General features: G+C 38.3%; 1 protein-coding gene across 1 annotated transcript in view; it reads left to right on the top strand.

Moving 5' to 3' along the window:
* The first annotated feature begins 13,377 nt into the window (after nucleotides 1-13,377).
* LOC108678249 overlaps nucleotides 13,378-21,755 on the top strand; it is a 30,761-nt gene continuing 22,383 nt past the window's right edge. Inside the window, exons 1-2 of the mRNA XM_047882556.1 lie at nucleotides 13,378-13,544; nucleotides 18,207-18,274. Of these exons, the coding sequence (XP_047738512.1) occupies nucleotides 13,378-13,544; nucleotides 18,207-18,274 (235 nt within the window). The remainder of the gene's footprint in view (nucleotides 13,545-18,206; nucleotides 18,275-21,755) is intronic.

Below are 21,755 nucleotides of genomic sequence, written 5' to 3'. Positions count from 1 at the left end.
TCCTGTCTCATCACCATTAAACCATCACACAGGCGCACCAACATCTTGTCTCATCACCAGTAAACCATCACACAGGCGCACCAACATCTTGTCTCATCACCAGTAAACCATCACACAGGCGCACCAACGTCCTGTCTCATCACCAGTAAACCATCACACACGCGCACCATTTTCCTGTCTCATCACCAGTAAACCATCACACACGCGCACCAACATCCTGTCTCATCACCAGTAAACCATCACACAGACGCACCAACATCCTGTCGCTTCTCCAATACACAACAAACTAAGCGATTCATGTCAGGAAGAGCAAAGAATTCATGCAATTAAAAGAGTTTTCCCATTCATCCAAAAATTCGGTATTAAAATTAGCTAAATTTTTCGTATGTATGAAAAAGTACGTGAGTGGTTAACTATTAGCAATAAAAACTCTTTGTTCTGTTGGTATTAACTTGAAATGCATGTTTTTACTGTAATTGAGTGACATGAATTTCTCGTAACTTTAAACGTTCATACAGTAAAAAAATATCCCAGACTGTTGCTCAGAAGTCCCTACAGGGCGTAGAAACCTTGCATGAAATTATCCGTATTACGTTCTTACAGTGATTTATTTCTCTTTTAATTTAGAGTTGCTTAGTGACAAAATCTCTTACGCCTCAGTGGCCTTCAGGACGTCGTTGAGGAGGGTTGTGTCTCTGTGTGCTTGCGCCAGTCTAGCTCACGGCTTGTAAATCGTTCCAACATTTCTGTGTGTTTTTATTATCGACCTGTTAACTTTTAGACACGATAATTAATTAAGTGCGATGAAATAAAGTGGTGTTTAATCTACTTATCATAAACTTGTCTTCAAATACTTGCATAAATATTATAATAACTTTCTTTGAAACTTTGATTTACATGTCAGCGTCCAGTGAGTTGTGATCATTTCCGTATAAATTGATCGAGTTTAGCCATGCTATTGATGAATAATTTGATGTGCGATAAGTGTATAATGCAGGGAAATCAACTTTTTTCGCTTGGCATTTGACTGGTGTTTGTTAAAATCTGACTCTCGCTCAAACGACTCAATTACTGAGTTCATATAAGATCCTAGAGGTTTGGACTTGCTTAATCCAGCTGAAGGCGTAATTGCTGTTTTCTCATACTGTGCTTATCCTATTTTCATAACATAAAATGGTTTTGTTTCCAACATGAAGGATTTATTCGTATCAATGAGTATTTTCACCAAATGGTTTTGTTTAAAACAAGAATGATTTAAACGTATCAATGCGTATTTTCACCAAATGGTTTTGTTTCCAATAAGAAGGATCTAATCGTATAGGTATGTATATATTTTAGCAAGCAGGTGGAGTATGTCAAAATTCTACGGACTTCACACTTGAGATTTAAGTATCTCACGTGTGTACGGATTAGAGCGCAACGTACGCTTGTAAGTAGTCACCACATTTTCACTAGTGACCGAACTATCCAAAAAAGTTCTAGTTCGTAACGCCATCAGCCAACGACTGGTGGGTTTAGCTTATCATGCTAAATCCACCAATCGCAGACAAGAAATCGGCCGCGACTTGTAATTATGCCACTAAGTGTACGATACATTTCGTATTGATGCTAAAATTAAATGAAATTAAGGTATATCCGCAGCCTGTTTGAGCCGCAGTTGCCATGCCGGCAATATTCCTTATAATGCCATAAATGCCATTGCAATATGACATGAATTTCTTTGAAATATGATACGAATTTCTCTGTTATATGACACGAATGTCATTGAAATATTTTCGTTTATGATGTCTTCGTTTCGTTCATTTTCATTTCGGAAATTCAGAGGGAAGAAATTATTTTGGTGCTATTGTGATTGTGGAGTTTATTGAACCGGCAACCTGCTAATGTTTACTAAAATTATGTTAGGTATCTAGAAAATTGAAAATTTTATGAACAGAAATTCGCTGCACCCCTTGCTTCCCTCCGTTGGCCGCACTGGTACCTTCACTTGAATTCCTGTCACCTCACACTGTCAGGAAAATCCATCACTCTAAAGTCCACTGATGTGAGCATGCAACGGTACAAAGGCTATTGCCTGCACGCTACACGCATTAATGGCCTTACGACCAGCACGTCATGCGATGGCTGCACGCTACACGCTTAATGACCTTACGACCAGCACGTCATGCGATGCCTGCACGCTACACGCTTAATGACCTTACGACCAGCACGTCATGTGATGCCTGCACGCTACACGCTTAATGACCTTACGACCAGCACGTCATATGATGGTGCACGCTACACGCTTAATGACCTTATGACCAGCGCGTCATATGACGGCTGCACGCTACACGCTTAATGACCTTACGACCAGCACGTCATGTGATGGTGCACGCTACACGTTTAATGACCTTATGACGAGCACGTCATACGATAGCTTGAGTGAAGAAATAATGACGTGTGCGTAGAGTGAACAAATCAAGCGTCAGACATTTGACGCAATGGCTTGTGACACATGAACGCTTGGCGCTCAACTGAGCAGGTACTAGAAAATGTAATTTGGAAATTTTGTATCAATTAAATACATGCGTTTTACACATTGAGTATATAAAGTCTACAGAGCATTTCAGAATTCAGAGCAAGGCAACGTAAAACATGTAGTGTGTTGAGTAAGTGGCAGCCCAATGGCAAAGATTTTATTTCACATGCGCTCACTTACACAACATTATCTTTGTCTAAAAGCGTTAAAACTTTTACTAAGGACTTAGTGCTTCGAAGCAGCAAGCTTTTCAACGTGAAATTCTGTTTTCAACACAAAGGGAAACATCTTGAATCTTATGATTACAGACTTATTATGATTTGGATTCCGATCTTGCGGAAGACTCTGTTCACTCTACAATAGAAAGATGTTAGGTCTTCTAAAAATATTGTTCTTGGTTGTTGGTAGCTTCACCGTCTTGCATGTGAGCCATGACCTCACGAAGACATTGCCTCTCGTCAGCGAAAGACTGACACTGATGCGTTTACGGTAATTTCTCATGGACAGTCCCGGTAATTACAGACTAAATACTTTGGCCTTGATGAAGCTTCTAGGAAGCTGGCCTTGGTGTAACTCAGTTACCACTCATACTACTTCATTACCCTTGCATTTAACATACAGGATTGCCTCACTATAAAGCTACGGAAACTGCCTCTTTAAAACTGAACTTCTTCCGACCAGTTACTTTGTCTCGATGATGCAACGCAAAATGCAATCGAAAACAGGCGCCCATTATTTACATTGTATGCGAAATAATAGCTTTATTTCCATCTTGATTGAATACTTCAATGAAATAAAACTAAAATTTCAGTTGAACATAACCTTTAACATAATCTGGTGTTTCCAGTGTTATTATTGCATCTCCGTGCACTTCCCGTGTTATTGTTGCAGCTCCGTGCACTTCCCGTGTTATTATTGCATCTCCGTGCACTTCTAGTGTTATTATTGCATCTCCGTGCACTTCCAGTGTTATTATTGCATCTCCGTGCACTTCCAGTGTTATTATTGCAGCTTCATGCACTTCCAGTGTTATTATTGCAGCTTCGTGCACTTCCAGTGTTATTATTGCAGCTTCGTGCACTTCCAGTGTTATTATTGCAGCTTCGTGCACTTCCAGTGTTATTATTGAAGCTTCGTGCACTTCCAGTGCAAGTTTACAGTCAGTAAAGAATAGGTCTATTATTTATTTATCTATCTAACAGGTCTATTATTTAGTATGCCTATTATTTGATCACAATACGCGCCGACCACAGTCGTTTGATGTGTTTTCAATGCACACTCCTCGAAACAACATCAAAAGATGTGGAATCTAAAATTGAAAAAAATATAACTCAGTACTCACTGCAGTGAGTGACAGAGAGCACATTTTCTCGTCGACGAAAACTTGTGGTCACGGACGGACGGACAGACAGATGGACGGACGGACAGACAGACAGACAGACAGACGGACATGGCGAGCACAATAGTGCATTTTTTCCATAAATGAGAAAATGCGCTAAAAGCGTGCAAATGTGTCGATGTTCAGGAATGTGTTTAACTGCGGCATGTTTTATATTCTATCAATACTTGCATTTCATTGCAAATTTCGCTGCCTCATCTAATAAATGTCTTCCGAATATTTAGCCCTCCCAGGCAAATGACATCTCGAATCGACATTGATAACAAGTTGATTTCATTGAAACAACATTAATTTAACATTACTTCTATGGCAGATGTTTAGTGAGGTGTTACTATTTATATGTATGATTCAAAATATTATATACATGACCTAATATATCATTCAATTTATACTTCTTTCATTATTTTGTAGGCTAAGACCAATCCTATAAATTTAAGGCTCCATTCATTTCTTCATAATAAAATTTTAGTATTGCAAAATCAAATTTATCTCATATTTTAGAATTGCTCGAGTTTGTCATTAGAATTTGGACTTTGTGCTATGTATGCATATATGGCGCTATGTTATATATAATAATTTTTTATTTTTTAAATTCATCTTATGTTCAGACTTTATTTTGCCAAACCAGACATGAAGAAATCATCTAACAATTCACGAATAATTTCCATATTCTTAAAAAATGCTTTACTGTATTTGTTAACTTTGAACTCAAATTGTTTTTGTATCTAAGGATTTGTCCCTAATTAAAACTTGAACTTCTCGCTACGTCGAACGCCATCAATTCTGACGATTCACTACCGAGCCGATCTGCCTAATGGCGATGCCATCGGTACTATTGCCCGTGATGATCTAAAACCCTAATTACTTATCCAACTTGAAGTAAAAAGAAAATTTAATGGCGAATTAAGCTGATATTTTTTATTCATTTTCAGCGCAGGAGTCTAGAGCGAGTCAGAAGATATATTGCTAGAACGAGAGCTGTATTAGAGTCCCGCAGGACTGCAGTATTGCTTCACAGTTTAGGGACCAGACACAACTGATTAAATTACAAATCTATCGCGCTGTGTTAGGAAGCTCACAAACGTTTAAAAAGCAGCGCAGTTTAAATGCAGACAATAATATCTGGCAGGTTTACAGACCATTCAAAGTTTCAAGAAGAGACTGCAATTCTACACGTGTGTCATTCGTCGGCGAGAGCTAACAGAGCTGCCAGTCAAACAGACAGAGCAGCCAGAGTTTGTAGAGCGAGTGAGGCGCTTCAGCCAGAGCGAGTGAAGCGCTTCTCATTAAGGAGAAGCGCTTCAGTCAGAGCGAGTGAAGCGCTTCTCATTAAGGAGAAGGTGATTATCTCGCTGCTATGCCCACGATTGCACAACGAGTCATGGCTTGGCGGCGCGAGTGTATCTGGAGTTATGGCTCACTGACTCATCATTAAGACTTGCAGTCGGCATGTGGAATGCATGGCGAACTGTCTTTGTTAAGAGATTTGATTTAGACGAGCCTTTACATTGACTTTCTCAATGATAATTGTTATATCAGAATTGTAAGCTTCTTGATAAAAATAAACATTTTTTACAAGATTGCAATAGTTTATAGGAATTGGAAATTATTACGGTTTGTGGTACCCAGATATACATAACCACAAAGGAGAAAGTATCAATAAGTTATTGAGAAAACCGTAATTATGAGTCTTTGACTTTAATGAAATTATTATAATTACTTCTCCATTTGATCTTCTTATTTTTCGCTTTTAGCCACGAGAAAAGGATTTCATTTCTTTTCTCCACCATTTGCAAGACGTAGGGAGTTGATGCTGTTTCACATATGCTAAACTTTGTCTAATGACTTCATAATGCTGCAATCTTCAGGCAAATAATCATGCTCCCTGAGCTCAATTGTGTTCCTCAAATCATAAACCTCATCCTGCCTTCAACTGGAACCCTCGCTCTGTTTACGATAAACCTACGACAGCAGCCCGTCTGTTTACGATCCAAGACCATGATATTGCATGGGTTTAAGGCAAAGAATGAGCTAAAAAGTCCTGCCTCGTGGCCGCGTCAATGCAGTGAAATGCGACAATGAGTTGAGGAGCGAACGCGACTGGGTCTGGGAGTATAGAAAATGAATGAAAGGATGCCGGTATTGTCGCATATAAATGCGTTTATGGCGTTGAAAAGTCCACTGAACGCGAGCCTGGTGAGGTGCTTGTTCATTTTGAGAACTAAGCGGTTGTGAGGGTAGTGCAATACACGTGGATGACGGACGCCTGAATGGCGATCAGCAATTGGCCGAAGAAAACTCTATCATAATTGAAGTAAAATTCATGACATGTAACGTCGACTTGTCTGCACTCACGAGAAAGAAATTATTTTCAAAACTGAGTGTTAATTACCATCGTAATGAACGAATTAATGGCATGAAACACACGCGTGATATGAATTAGACGCACAACTTCCGAGGCATGAATCAAATTCCGAATCATGGCATGAATCAGACGCGCAACTTCCGAATCTCGCCTGATTTTTTTTAAAAAATTTTATGAAAATTTCTCTGAATTCCCAATTTTTTACTTCAATGCTATCTTTGCATTAGAAGAAGGCGATTGAGGACAATGAGGATCGCTCACGGTGGCATATCAGACCCACCCATATCCTGTAGCAACCATTACAACTCCAAATGTAATGGTTCATCCAAATCCTATTATAGCGGCCCATCCAAATCCTGTTGCAATTGCCGATCCAAATATCGTTGAAATGGCCAATCTATATCCTGTTACAATGGGCCATCCAAATCCAGCTGCAATGGCCGATTAAAATTTCATTTAAATGACCCATCCATATCCTATTTCAATTGCCAATCCGAATCCCGTTTAAATGGCCCATCTATATCCTCTTATATTGAGCCACCAATCCAATTGTAATGTCCCATCCAAATTTTGTGTCAACGACCCAACAAATTCCTATTTAAAATACCCAATTAAATCCTATTTCAACGACCCATCCAGATCCTATTGTACGGCTCATCCAAATCCTGCTCCAGCAAATACCCATCCAAATCTGGCAATTACTTCTATCCTTACTTCATTTTTTGCAGGTGTTAACTATTCACCACTTTGTTCTAATGCAGCTGAAACAATTCAAAAGTCCTCTTGGTATCCAAGTTAGGCACATTCATTATACTGAACCTAACACCGACGTCAGAGTCGGTCCTACTTAAACTTCGTAGTCTGACATACAGTAGTGGGAAATTTGCAGCAACACTTCATTACAGAAGAACAGCAGCCTTCAACAAAACCTAATTTGGAAGAGACCATTTTCTTGCCCGATACCGTTCATGTGCAATTCTTGCTTATTTTCCTCGGAGTTCAAGCCTAAAAGTAATAGTTTTCACAAATCGCAACTACGAAAACAATCAACAGATTCATCATTAACGATTATTGGCGTGACATTTTATTTTCTTTTCTTAAAACAATTTAACGATTGCATCCTCCCAATGCTCTCATAATGTCTAAAGATTTATTTACAATATGTAATATCAAATAAGTTAACACATTCCGTTTGCAATCATACTAAACTTTTGAATGTCTATATTGAGAACCTAAAATGGGGAGTTTCCAATCCGAAAAAGTTTCAATCGCATGCTTCGGCAAATTATAAATACTTATTGCTTATTTACAAAAAAATTCTAAACTTATACATATGTTCTTGGCACATAAATATCAACTAACAAAAATTTAACAACTATGAACTGTATCGTTACCTTTCTGTTTGTCTTCGTATGAGCTGCAGTATTATTGCATTTAGTGAAATTCAAATTATCAAAACACATAACAGCACAAAACATGACGGCCCCGCCGCTATATGACGATTGTTTTAATATTATCCTGATTCGTCTAGGGCAAGAATTTTACATACCTAACAATTTTTTACTCCATGCTTTTATTTTATTTTATTTTACGGCTTCTACACTCATCTCCATACTTTTTAATACTTGAAGAGCAATGCTTGAAGAATTTTTTCTCAGTATCGAGTTAACTATTTTTGTTTCGACATGCTGACAAGTGCTTAGGCGAAAACGATCTTTTTCTTTTATTTCCGGCATTTTGTACGGTAAATATGGAACTACTAAGCTGGTCTCAGCTCGCCTTATAACATGACTCACGACTGCACAAATGAAAAGGGAAACAAATATTGAAATCCTAGGACACATTAATATGAGAGAAATTGTGAGTTCCAAGTCTTTACGGTCTTGATCTAAAAAAAGCTCTTAGTTAACGAAATCTTAAGACCGAAGCAGCTCTGATTTCTGCGAGTTTCCGGGGAAGTTTTAAGGCAGCAACTACAACGAAGCCAAAATATTGTCGAACGCTTGTTATGTTGTGAGTTCTATGACTTCTTGCGCCGTGTTTTCGAAGAGAACGTATTAAAGACTTTAGAATTATTACAAACATGCCCTACTTTATGTGTACGTCTTACAAGTCGCACTCAGTGCTGTTATGTTTATGTTTAGAGAAAATTTTGTTAAAGTCTCCTATAATTCGCAGTTTACAATAGTCTTATAAACAATTTATTGACCATATGATATTATATGATACCTGTTTACAGAACAGGCTCGTAAGGAATCACATCTTCACTCTTTTATCAAAACTTGTCTCTTGTGACTCAAACCGAAATTTAAAACGTTTCATCAGTTTGTTAAAAACTTGTATAGCATTTATAATCGTAAATGAAACGCATATTTACATGTTAAACATATCATGTATTGTGAAGATACATGTTACAAAATATATTTACATTGCCAATGTTGAACTGAAATACATGCATATTTCACCATACTTGTCCACAAGCTTCACTAATATTAATACATCGTTCTCTATATATTATGTTCCTATTACCTGTCTAGTGAGTGTTCACAAACTTTACTAAAATTAATACATCGTCTTCCATATAATATTTTCGTATTACCTGTCCAGTGAGTGTTCACAAACTTTGCTAAAATTAATACATCGTTCTCCATATACCGTATAATATGTTTGCCCCACAACACGCTTCTCCCAATAACACATTCATTTTACCGCTGTTATTCATTCGACGACGCTATATACACCCTCAAGTTGTGCAATTGAACACTCGAGGTAACTCCCGAGAAGCTCTCAAAAGTCCACGATGTTTTCATTCCATTTTTTAATTCGTGCAACAACGACTGAAATGATAGCCTTTGTGTCCAGGATGCTGCTGAAGGCCGCGGGTTTTGCCGGCGGCTGCTGCAAGAATATTCTTACATCGCGCTTTGTCGTTCAGTTGCAATGTCTTATAAAAATGACAGAAATACGAATGGATAAATGAGAAATGGATAAATACGAATTTTTTCAACATCGCACTTGAACACCTCAATGCCACGTGCCATTATTTTGAGAACACAGTCGACATCTATAATAATATGATAATAATGTAATTGTGGTTTCATCTTTTATTAGGCCGTATGCCGGTCGCAGATTCGTAACATCGCAGAACATTCACTGCTTGTTGTGGTTACGAACACGCAACTCACTCCTCTCATTTTGCTGTGCTCAACTGCCCGACCTCCTCGCCGATTCTGACCAGAAACTGGCGCACGAACAGAGCTGGAGACGAACCAGCACTTTTTTTCTCCATTCATGTTAATCTGAACTGTAACCATTGGGCCACCATACCCTAACCACCTAAACATCTAGGAGAATGGAAGAAAAATAACTTCGAATTTTGAGCCTAGTCTTAGTCTCCAAACTTGACCAAATCTAATCTCCCAGGAAACCAATCACGTCAGCAACTGCTGCCCCCTCGTTTATGTAAGCGACTGATGAGCAGCAAATACGAATGCAGAGATACATAGTCAAATAGTACTGTACAGCAACATAGCCAAATAATACTGAACACATTCTATTATCTCAATTGATACAACTGCGAAAAATATTAATTAAATTGCCTAAGAGAAGTGCCATTTTGCAACACACGGCAAAGGGATATGGTAAAACACGGCAAAACTCTAAGCCGAGCGAAAAATAATGTAGAGCATTATGAACCTATCATAAGCGCGTTATGCTGGTATTAAGAAGTATTATGAGCGTATTATGAACGTATAATGCGCGTTTCGATGTAATATTATCAACGTGCAATAAACTATTTTGAGCGTATTTATATCATATTATGAACGTGCAATGACCTGTTGTGAGCATATTTAATGAACGTATAATGAAAGTATTTAGAGGATTATAACGAAACGAGCGAATGACTTTCGTAGATGTTAGAGGAATTTGGTTGATGGGGAAGGGCAAAGATTCGGGGAATGGAAAGGAACGGCGGCCTAATGCATGGGATGAATGGCACAGATTTATTCATTTCAATTACGCTGATAGCTCGACTCTGGTCATCATTTGCATTGAAACCTTAATGGAGCGAGTGGCTGTGCTGCTGCCACCTTCTGAGCTAGAGCTCTTCTGTTGCATCGAATGAATTTAATCATGTATGTTCAGTCGTGAAGTGTAGGTTAAAATTATGTAAGTGAAAATGTTACATTTTAAATATTGTTATTTAAATAAATTAATGACATTTAAATTTAAATCGTATTTAGATCCACAATTAATTTTCCGATAACAGACCTTGATTTGCTCAGTTACAACAGGAAGTGAACATTTCCATCAAGCCAGATAAGTTTCAACACAGGAAAAAAATTTATTGAAGAAACTCGGTCCCATAATAGAAATACTTTTGAATACCATAATTGAACTTAAACGCAGAATTGTGCAAAAGCATCAAAGCAGAAAAATTGTCATCATGAAACTATATCCTCACTGCAAGCTTGTGTTCATAACAAACATGAATGTTCACTCGCCGTTCGAAGTTCATTATTTCCTTTTAATATTTTACCTATTCACGTTCATTTGCCTGTTGTCTGCTGGGCCCATACTTTCAAAGAATGGTAAGAGATCGTAAGTTCATCAGCCAATCATTGACGGCCTTTCAAGCTAAATCCACCAATCATACACAAGAAAATAGAGCGTAAGTACTTACGTTCACTTAGCGAGTTTTAAAGTATGGCCCCAGAACGCTTGCAAATCTTACCTGACTACGGTCATACGGGACTCTTCTGGACCCCCAAGTTCAATAAATTGATCATGATTATGTATGTACAGGCCTGATTATATTGATTATGTATATGTATTATATGTGGGGTAAACGTCAAATTTTGGGATTGGAAAAAGGACAGCAATTGTCGGTGGAACTTCATTATTTTCTGTTACATTTCCTTGCAAAGTAAAACGTACTCAAATTAGTAAAACGTACTCACTCATCTGTCATTCTTTTACTTCATCTTAATATTAGGCTGTAGCAACCCTATAATTTCCTTTGAATATTTGTCTAGGCATGAATATTCTCAGCATAGTTTAGCATGCAATAACTCTCTGAGGCACGAGTGCTTTGATATGAATAGTTGATATGAATAGCTGATATGAATGGCTGATATGAATAATTGATATGAATAGTTGACTTGTTCTTGTATCGGAACTTGTGCACAACTCTGCTGGCCGTGGCAGTCTAGTTAAATCACGTTAACTAATTAACAGTTTCACCAAGGTGATGATAGAGGGACACGCAAACATTACATTGAGATTCATTACATAGTTTAAAATTTTCCAGACAAGCAAGGATTATTCTAAGAAGGCATTTTGCTATTTTTTCCTGGCTAATAATGTAATTTGCGTAAGGATAATAATGTAATTTGTGTAAATGGGCTAGTGCAAGTGCTCGTCTTTTGATAAATAAGTTAGGTTACATCAACGAGCATTTAAATGATATCATGTTCCGATTATTCTCTTAAAGGACTGATATTTGATCGTCCTAGGAATTACTTATAAATCCAGGAAAATTATAAGTTACTTATCGGCAGTGATGCATAAATGTAATTATAAACCTATGCATTTTTGCCTATTACAGAGAAGTACGGAATGCCCACACAAAATTGGCGGCTAAACTTGGAAGCAAGAAAATCAAACAATAATGCGCCGTGAGAAAAAAATTAGTGTAATATAATTCTAAAATTATCAAATGAATAAACAATATTGGCTCAATTTCATTATTTTAGAATATGACTATACATATGTTACCCTTGTTATTTGCGAAACCATTTTGCTATCACAAACCGTTTTTTCGCAAATAAATTGAGAACACAAACCTGCGGTGATTCCAGATAAAGATGGAGGTATGCGTGGGCCAGGTTTGCATTCGTAGTCTCCCTCTCAAATGAAATTCTTGGAGGAGCCAAACATTTGAAATATGCCAGGGAATAATTCCGTACCAGCAACGGCTCTGTTTACTTTGCTGTTCCTGTTCTCCAGTCAACGGGCAACAGTGAAGGCAACTCCGAGTCAGTTGCCAGGCCTCGAAAACAGTGAGTACTGAAATATATTTTTTTTAAGTAAATAAATAGTTTAATCAGTGAAAGCCCTAATACAATACAGTAGTTTTAATTGAAATTGCAGAGTAGTAGTTGCTTCAGAGTTCACTTCAAGCCAAACAAGTTGAATATGTGAGTTCAAACGTTTAACTTTAGGTCAATGATACCTAATAATAACATATTATGTATTGTGAAAAATAGGTAATCTTATATTATGAAATGTGTTATACCTAACAATGCAGTGATACCGATATTCACGTTATACTTCAAAAAACATATAAACTTTTAACTATAGACTCTAGCCCTTAGGCAGGTGTGTTGTCATGGCGGTCTCTATTTCCTCTTCAAAACTGCAAACTTTAACTCCTGCCAATGCGTAGGTCAAAGAAAAGTTTGCAGTCTCCATTTCAATTAGTTATTTAAATTATAATAAACCTTTATAAGTCAGTCCTCATTACTGACGCATAATGTCCTAGAGAAACAGCGTAGGAAATTCCTGATGTTTGCGCCTTTGTTGTTGTCCAGGCAAGTCATCACACGAAGAGGAGCCCGACTCTAATTAAAGGAATTGCTATAGAAATAAAGTCAAGAGCCTTCTTAGCGTTTTCCTTTAATTAATGGCTATGCAGAAAACAAATAGAAAATTTGACAACAGGTCCGATCTTGGCATCTAGCAATAATGGTCATGCAATGCAATGGCTTTCTAAACATTCCTTTGAACGTGGGTTTGAGAATACGGTTCAAATGAGAATACGAAATTCAGTGCTAATAATAGTTAGTGTTAAGCATTGAAACTTGCAGCTCCTCTCTTTGTGTTCTGTATTCGACTGCTGGAAGTAATTACAAAATTAATGTACATTCTGCTATTATAGTCATATTCAGTTACAATTATATGCAGTCTTTCTTTCTGTTCTTTGTCAGTTTAAAGTTTATGGACAATCACATTAATATCTTTTCTGGACCTAAATCATCTGTGCACTGTTAATTACAAGATTATGGACGTTCTCACATTTATCACCAACGCCGTATGGATAAAAAATGTATTGCCGTACTGCCCTGCCCAGGCCCCGTGGCGGAGGTGACGGCGGTGGCCGGCGGTAACGCGGCGCTGCCCTGCGCTGTGGACGGCGGACGCGACGACCAGACCATCATGGTGCTGTTCTACCGTGGCCACAGCGGCACTCCTATATACAGGCGAGTGAGTGGTACGGGAGTGGCGGCACTCCTATATACAGGCGAGTGAGTGGTACGGGAGTGGCGGCACTCCTATATACAGGCGAGTGAGTGGTACGGGAGTGGCGGTACTCCTATATACAGGCGAGTGAGTGGTACGGGAGTGGCGGCACTCCTATATAGAGGCGAGTGAGTGGTACGGGAGTGGCGGCACTCCTATATACAGGCGAGTGAGTGGTACGGGAGTGGCGGTCACCACACAGCGATATCATGATCATTTCACCTCACATGTTCATCACAAAGCGCTATCATCACCATACCACCTCACATGTTCACCACACAGCGCTATCATGATCATTTCACCTCACATGTTCATCACACAGCGCCATCATGATCATTTCAAATCACATGTACACCACACAGCACTATCATGATCATTTCTTCTCACATGTTCACCACACAGCGCTGTCATGATAATTTCAAATCACATGTTCACCACAAAGCGCTATCATGATCATTTCACCTCACATGTTCACCACACAGCGCCATCATGATCATTTCAAATCACATGTTCACCACACAGCGCTATCATGATCATTGATTCCGCAATACACATGTTAATCACACTCCCCCTCATCACACACCATCACATCACCACCCACCCCCCAAGTGGGGTGATTAATCAGCGTCGATGTGCGATCCCGCGCCTCGCCCCCTCGGGGGCATTAAGGCTAAGGGGTTGTAACGCTGGAGTTTTTAGGTGCAGACGCTCGGTGAATTATTCCGGGGGTTATTCCAGGAGTTATGTGGCTGCAATCCTACAGCTAATCAGCGTTAGCCTGTCTGCGTTGTGCACTAGCCAGGTTTTATATCTAGGAACACCTGAACTGGGAGGACGCAAGTAAGTTCAAATAAATATTCTAAAAACTATTCTACACAAGCTGCCGCAGTTCAATTAAACCGAATAAGAGAAATATTGTAAACTCACAAGCAGAGACGTTGGAATTGGTATAGACGAGAAATTATGAGCAGTTCTGTTAGCTCGTAACTTTGAACAGCTATTCTGGCCGCTCGCTAATTGAGTTATTAAGAGTATGAATAAAGTTCTCAGCAAATGTTCTCAGCAATGTTTGGAGGTGATAATGGAGGTGATAAACCAGTTATTATATTCGCGAGAGATGCAGGTAGCAATAGCATTGAAGTTTGTGTTCGATGTTTGTGGTGCAGCCTGGCTTGCTTTACATTGCGTTAATTACCGAGGTTCTTGTACGTGTCGCATGATTACTACATGTGATAAAAATAGTATCAGTAATCAAGTTATATTAAGTAGCAATTACTTATGAATAACTTGGAACCATTCATGCCTTGATGGTTAAATGGCTTACTCAATCATAACTTTCAATTACAATATCCTAATTTTTGCTAATTATACACAAGCGATTAATAATGCTTGAGACATTTGAAAATATATATCAGAGAACGTATTCACGACAGAGAAATAACAATAAATAGCTTCATCATGATGCAAATGAATATATTCTTTATAAAAAAAGCCTTCCGTTGAGAATTTTGCATCACTCAGACATCAATAATAATCATTTATTTTGCTGCTAAGAGTTAAAGGAAAAAGTTCATCATATCTACGCAAGAATTATGATGGAGGAATTGTTAATCTCCTGAACGACATTTGGCTTCATGTACAACTTCTTGACAACTTTTTAATTAGAAATTTTTGAGAGAGCCCTAAGAGTTTGGAAGACTTGCACAGTCATTGCCAGACGCGCGCCTCCAACTTTGTCTTGATTCTGCAATAAGCGTCAAAAAATATCCAGGCCAACATAACAGGAATGTTTTTAAAGTTAGGCAATCAACGTAAGTTTGAGTGCTACTTCGGAACGTCAAACAACTTGCAGGCCGTGTATGACCTCAAAATATGTTAGTCTGGCCTAAGATATACCGTTTGTGTGACCTTCGTAGAAGCGCAATAACCGAAAATTAAAATTTTTTCCCTTGTTAATGTTGCATTATTTTTCATATCAAGGTTTGTTCAGGACGATTCAAAAGGATTTGTTGAATTCTCAGGACCATTTAGACCACCTGAAACAAGGGCGACAAGGACGAGCTTTGGGAACGACCAAATCGCCCAACCAAATCCACCGCATTAAAATGATTAGTTCTAATTAAACACGAGGTTTCAACTCTGTCTCTGTCTATAATCTAATCTGTAAGCCATAGTTCGTTAACAGCGAAGAAATTAAATAAAAATTGGATATCTTTGTTGTCTTGCGTCCCTAAAAAGTGCAGTGTCATCACCGATATATCGACAGGCTCTAACTCCTCGCGCCTCTTGGCTACGAAGAAGCGACTTCTCGCGTGGGCGCTGCAATAAATGAATCTGCGTCTCTGCTGCTGCCGGGAGATTTTCAAGACTCGATATTTGGTGTTCAAAAATATTTGAAATATAGAAGGATTTTTAGTCGCATTTAGCTGGCACTGAGATTTTTTACTTTTATTCAGGGATATTAGTCTCCAAAACATAGTTTAAAAGCAAGCAAGACTGGGCCGCATGGTCTATCAATTTGAACAAAATAGCTCTACAGATAATAAGGAAATCAGGCGAATCTCATATCGACTATTCCTAAATCAGCATATTGAACTTCCATATATCAGCATAGTGACTATACATGTATCAGCATATTGACTCTTCATACATCAGCATATTCGCTCCATATATCAGCATAGTTACTATGCATGTATCAGGATAACGACTCTTCCTAAATCAGCATATCGAACTTCCATATATCAGCATAGTGACTCATCATACATCAGCATATCGGCATGAAAAAAACAACATGTCGTGATAACGGCCATCTTATATAGGGACGTCGCTCTCAGCCTGTGTTCGTCACAAGTAGACAATATTTGTCGTCGCTTGTTTTGCCAAATTTTTGGCGCTTGCCGACATAGCGAAGAATATTGCATGTGAGGCCTAAATTCTGTTCACGTATTGCCTCATCTTATGTATTTATTGCGTACGAGGGATCGTCATGATTGCAATCACGCATGTTGCTTGGACCTCATATGTTCACAGTGCTCCCATACATACGTGTAGGACACAAAACATTTAAATGAGAGGATACAAGGGAGGTTTAGTGGTAGTTAAGTATACGTCACCAGCACAAACTCACTTAGGTATTTCCCAGGTAATATGGCACTGGCTTTGAACTGATTTATTATATAAGCCAAAAAAAATTGGCTTGAGTTTCAGAATTGATGGTGCAGGATACGGTACATAAATTTTCACTTATTACCTACAAACTCTCATAAAAATTGCCAACGGAAAATAACGAGCATAAAAAAGTTCTTTGAGAGAAAAAGCATTTTCAATCTATCAATTTACTATTTCATGGCATTTTGTTTCCGATACTTGATTCACGCATAAGTTAAGAGTTGCTCATTTGCCCTAAACTATAGAGTCCACGGGAATTGGTCTTTGTTCTTAATTTACGCTCATTAACAACTATTTAATATAACGCGCAATCGTGACATGAAATGCATTCATTCTTCTTACATAATTGTCTTCTAAATGAAAAATTAAAATGAGAGATTTAGGCATTTTTTCTGTGTATATATTATATAGAAGTGCCTCTGGAATATAGAATAATGCTTCTATTAGCATTAGATTTCAGAATTTTCTTTTTGAAACATGTACGATTAACGTAAATTACTCAACTGTCAGTTCACGACGGGTGGCATGGTAAAGGTGAAGTCAACGAGGGGCGAAGAATAATACGTGGCTAGTGGTCGGCCTAGTTTAATGACCAGCGAATGCATTATGTTCCAAATTTCAGAGTCGGAAAATTCTTCAGGTGACGTCAATAGATCAAAAGGCATGCAGGTCTAAGTTTTCAAGTTACAAGAGGCACTGAGCAATGAAATGTTGGTGGACATAAGTACACAATACACGTAAATAAGATACAACACGAAAAAATTGAAACAAAAATGACTCTGAAAACCATCTCAAAGTTCAAACAGTTCCGGTAGTTTGCAAACAAATGCTGGAGTCCAATCTCAATAGATGCGGGTTAAATATATTATAATTACTTGCTGAGGCCTGCCTTATGATCTATTATCTTCATCCGAAAAAATTTTCGACCTCCTAAAAATTGGAATATAATGCATTCTCTGGTCATTAATCGTATGTGCCTCAATAATGGTTTTGTGTACTTATCTTATACTGTAGTAATTTAAAGTCAGTGACGTATTTTTTAACATTGTTTTTTTAGTGTGGACGGCCGGACATCAACTTTAGTCCACTCGGCGCACTGGCAAGATCCGACAACTTTGGGCACGAGGGCAAACTTCAACTTAAACTTCGACCCTCCAAGTTTGGTGATCAACCCAGTGCAGCTATCGGATGAAGGTTTATATCGGTGCAGAGTTGACTTCAGATCTTCCAGGTCTAGGAACAAGATCGTCAAACTGACGATAGTGGGTGAGTAGAACAGTGCCATGTGTTGAATTATACTAGTAGAAGTAGTAGTATAAATGGTAGGAGTAGTTTAAGAGTTGACTTCAGATCTTCCAGGTCTAGGAACATGATCGTCAAACTGACGATAGTGGGTGAGTAGAGCAGTGCCATGTGTTGAATTATTCTAGTAGAAGTAGTAGTATAAATGGTAGGAGTAGTTTAAGAGTTGACTTCAGATCTTCCAGGTCTAGAAACAAGATCGTCAAACTGACGATAGTGGGTGAGTAGAACAGTGCCATGTGTTGAATTATTCTAGTAGAAGTAGTAGTATAAATGGTAGGAGTAGTTTATAATACTAGAAGTGTAGTAAACAACAATGCTGGTGGGCTAAAATGGTGGCAAGAGGCACGGGTTAGATACCCAGCATCATGGATTTTTTTTATGACAGCCACTCACCAGCGTGGTCGTGGGCTAACTATTTTTTTATTAGTCTTCTATTATTTTTTTGGTTCCTTATTGAAAAATTGAACTTAAATTCGTACCAATATTATTATTTGCTTGTAAAGCATTAAAATCTTGTTTTAAAATCGAAATATTGCAATAAACTAACACTGTAAATCAGTACGCAGCTCTGATCCTTTGCTTTAATTGCTGAATTGTCGACTACCATTTGCAAGTTATGAGCTACTGTTGTTTTGCAAATGTTTAACTTCAATTTAGATGATTCAGTTGCACCAAAAATTGTTGAAGTTAGCATTCAATTCGGAAGCAAACTGTTGCAGCTACACGGAATATTCGAGTTTCGCGCCCGCCAAACTTTTTTCAACAGGCCAGGTGATAAAAAACCCTCGGTGTTGAAGAACAATTTACACTTACACTCAGATTCCCACTTCAGCAACGCGATCAGTAATCGTGCATTCCCGATTCAGGAATCGAAATGACACTCCACTTTTCGCGACGTTTTCGTTGCTGAGGCGACGATTGCTGAAATTTTGCGATACGAAACATTTTTTTTAACGACTCAGGATATTAAATTTCATGGATTTATTGCTCTAATAGCAAGAAAGGTGCAAGAATTTAAACATATTTGAATTATAAACGCATTTGTGCCTCCATTTTCTATCAATATAGATATGGGCTATCGTGCAAGTTTAGTTTAATTTGATTAGCTTTCCGCGTATTCAAAAACTAATATTTAATAAAAGAACATTTTCGATTCATCGATAGAATTATGTTTTATTATTGGCTCATAAAAAGGACTGCAACATTTTTAATGAACTTCAATTTTATGCTTAACTAGTGTGAAGATTGCATTCCAGCTGCATACAATCCATTCGTTACTGAAACTTTCTTGTAAATTCCGGTATATTGTAATATATAATTATTCAGACAGTGGCATCCAAGTCCCACATAGTCAATCAGTGTCGCCTTTGCACCATGCAATCAAACACAGTCAAGTTATGAGATCTAAGAGGCGCTCAAGGCTCCAGCAGTCAAATTATGACTTCTAAGAGATGATCAAACGCTCAATAGTCAAATTATGACACCTAAGAGACGCTCATGACTCCTGTAGTCAATAGTAACGTAACCAACAGTAACCTTAGTAACGCTCAAGGCTCATGTAATCAAATTATGACACCTAAGAGACGCTCAAGGCTCCAGTAGTCAAATTATGACACCTAAGAGATGCTCAAGGCTCCTGTACGCAATAGTAACGTAACCAATACTAACCTTAGTAACGTTCAAGGCTCATGTAATCAAGTTATGACACCTAAGAGGCAATCAAGGCTCCAGTAGTCAAGTTATGACACCTAAGAGACGCCAGCGTACCCCAGATTGAAGCAAAGCCTGAGTGGCGTTAGCGCCCAGTGGCCGAATGGAGTGGGAGGCGCTTGACTGGCAGCCTGCCAGCTTGCCTTCCATCTCTATCTGGATTTCATCCAAATAGTTTGCGCGACTTCCATTCAATTAGGCAGCCATGAGACTTACGCATGCGAGGCTGCACTGCAAGATTACCACGCAATATCCCGTTCATAGTTGGCCTGTATTTTTCTCTGCGCTCGTGTACCATGAAACTACCATTCGCGGGGGCATCATTCTATTCCTGAGGGCTGTCGAACATGACCTTTCATTAGTTATATTAGTCGAGGCATGAAATAAAGGGAGAATAATACCTGCAAGGCTGGGTTATGGAATACAAGGAGAGGCATGAAGTAAAGGGAGGATAATACCTGCTAGGCTGGGTTATGGAATACAAGGAGAGGCATGAAATAAAGGGAGGATAATACCTGCAAGGCTGGGTTATGGAACATATAGGGTGAAAATGAACCAAATGAAAAATATAAAATATGACAATTGACACTAACTTAAATAATATTAAAGCAGTAAAATGCGCGAAAAACACGAGCATTAAAGGAACGAGAAATGTAAATTACTAAGAAACAATATCATGGGCAATATAATTTATCATTCCATTCAATGATTAATGACAGGATAGGAGGAAGGCGTCCATGGCTGACGATCATAGTTCGTATAATATGATGTTTAGATAAGAACATAGCTGACGATGGTAGTTTATAATATGATGTTTAGATGCTCGTGGAATCGTGCGCTTAGTATTTTGATAGAAGATTTTTTTTTTATTTCCATGAAGTGTAGGAAGTCCCAAACAAAAAGATGTTCAGAAAGAAAGTGAAAATGACACACGATATTCAGGTTCAGATCGTCAATGACAAATTTGTTTAAATTTTACATAAATTAAAACGAACAGAAGAACGACAGAATTAAAGCGACAGAAAAAATTATTATTTTTAAACGCGCCATGCATTTTATCACCAAAACAACCATATGACCTTATTGATGGAGGCGATGTAGTTATTTCCATGCCAACCAAGCAGAAATTTCGCCGGCGCTGCCGCCCAATACTGCATGTCAGGGCGTCGACCACGGAATTTACACATCAAATTTATCGGCTGCCACGAAAATTTCAAGTAATTATTTTCGCTGCAAAATTCATATGATCGCTAATGCATAATTTCGGAAAATGAAGCGTTTCTTGACATACTCGTAGGCAAAGAGTAACCATTTTTCAACAAAAACTTCGATCAATAATCATAATATAATCCTAGCATTCATATTAACCCTCTACCGCCTGACACGAGTAACCGGAGCAATATTGTCACAAGCCAACTTCCCAAAAGGATACGTTCTAGTGAGCGCAAAATGGTTGCCGCCACGTACAACTTTAAAATCTTCTCTGTTGCGTACAAACGTCCTCAGGTTGCTACACCCAATAGTTTACGTATAATTTAAGTTGAAAGTTATGTTCCCGGAGAGTGACATACGGTGGTATAAAGAGGGTTAAGCAAGACAGTTCATCAACATTATTAGCTTACAGGCCTATTAACTTTACTCCAGGAAGTATTGCATTTCAAGTAGCCACTCTCCTAAAGAAGAGCCGCATTCCCCCACCACTTCAGTAAGTGCCCGACTCGCTGAAGTCGTTGCAGTTACGACTTTCCCGCTCAGTTCAGACGACACCATTCGCAGAGACTAGCCTCGTTAAAAAGCACCTCACTCGTGTCAGATTTTATAGACGAATTCTTCCGGGTTTCGAGTTCACTCCAATTAACCGAGGAAAAGGCAGCGTAAGATAAGAGTTGATTTTTTTAATTAGATCTTGTAGGCAGACAATATTCGTTATCATTAGGGAATCATTGTATCAAAAGATTGTTTCTCTAATCTAAAAAATTCAATTATAA

The sequence above is a fragment of the Hyalella azteca genome, unplaced genomic scaffold (genome assembly GCF_000764305.2).
Source record: "Hyalella azteca isolate HAZT.00-mixed unplaced genomic scaffold, Hazt_2.0.2 contig1385, whole genome shotgun sequence".
Taxonomy (NCBI): Eukaryota; Metazoa; Arthropoda; class Malacostraca; order Amphipoda; family Hyalellidae; genus Hyalella; species Hyalella azteca.
Note: the sequence above shows the minus strand (reverse complement) of the source record. Positions and strands in the feature narration are given on the sequence as shown.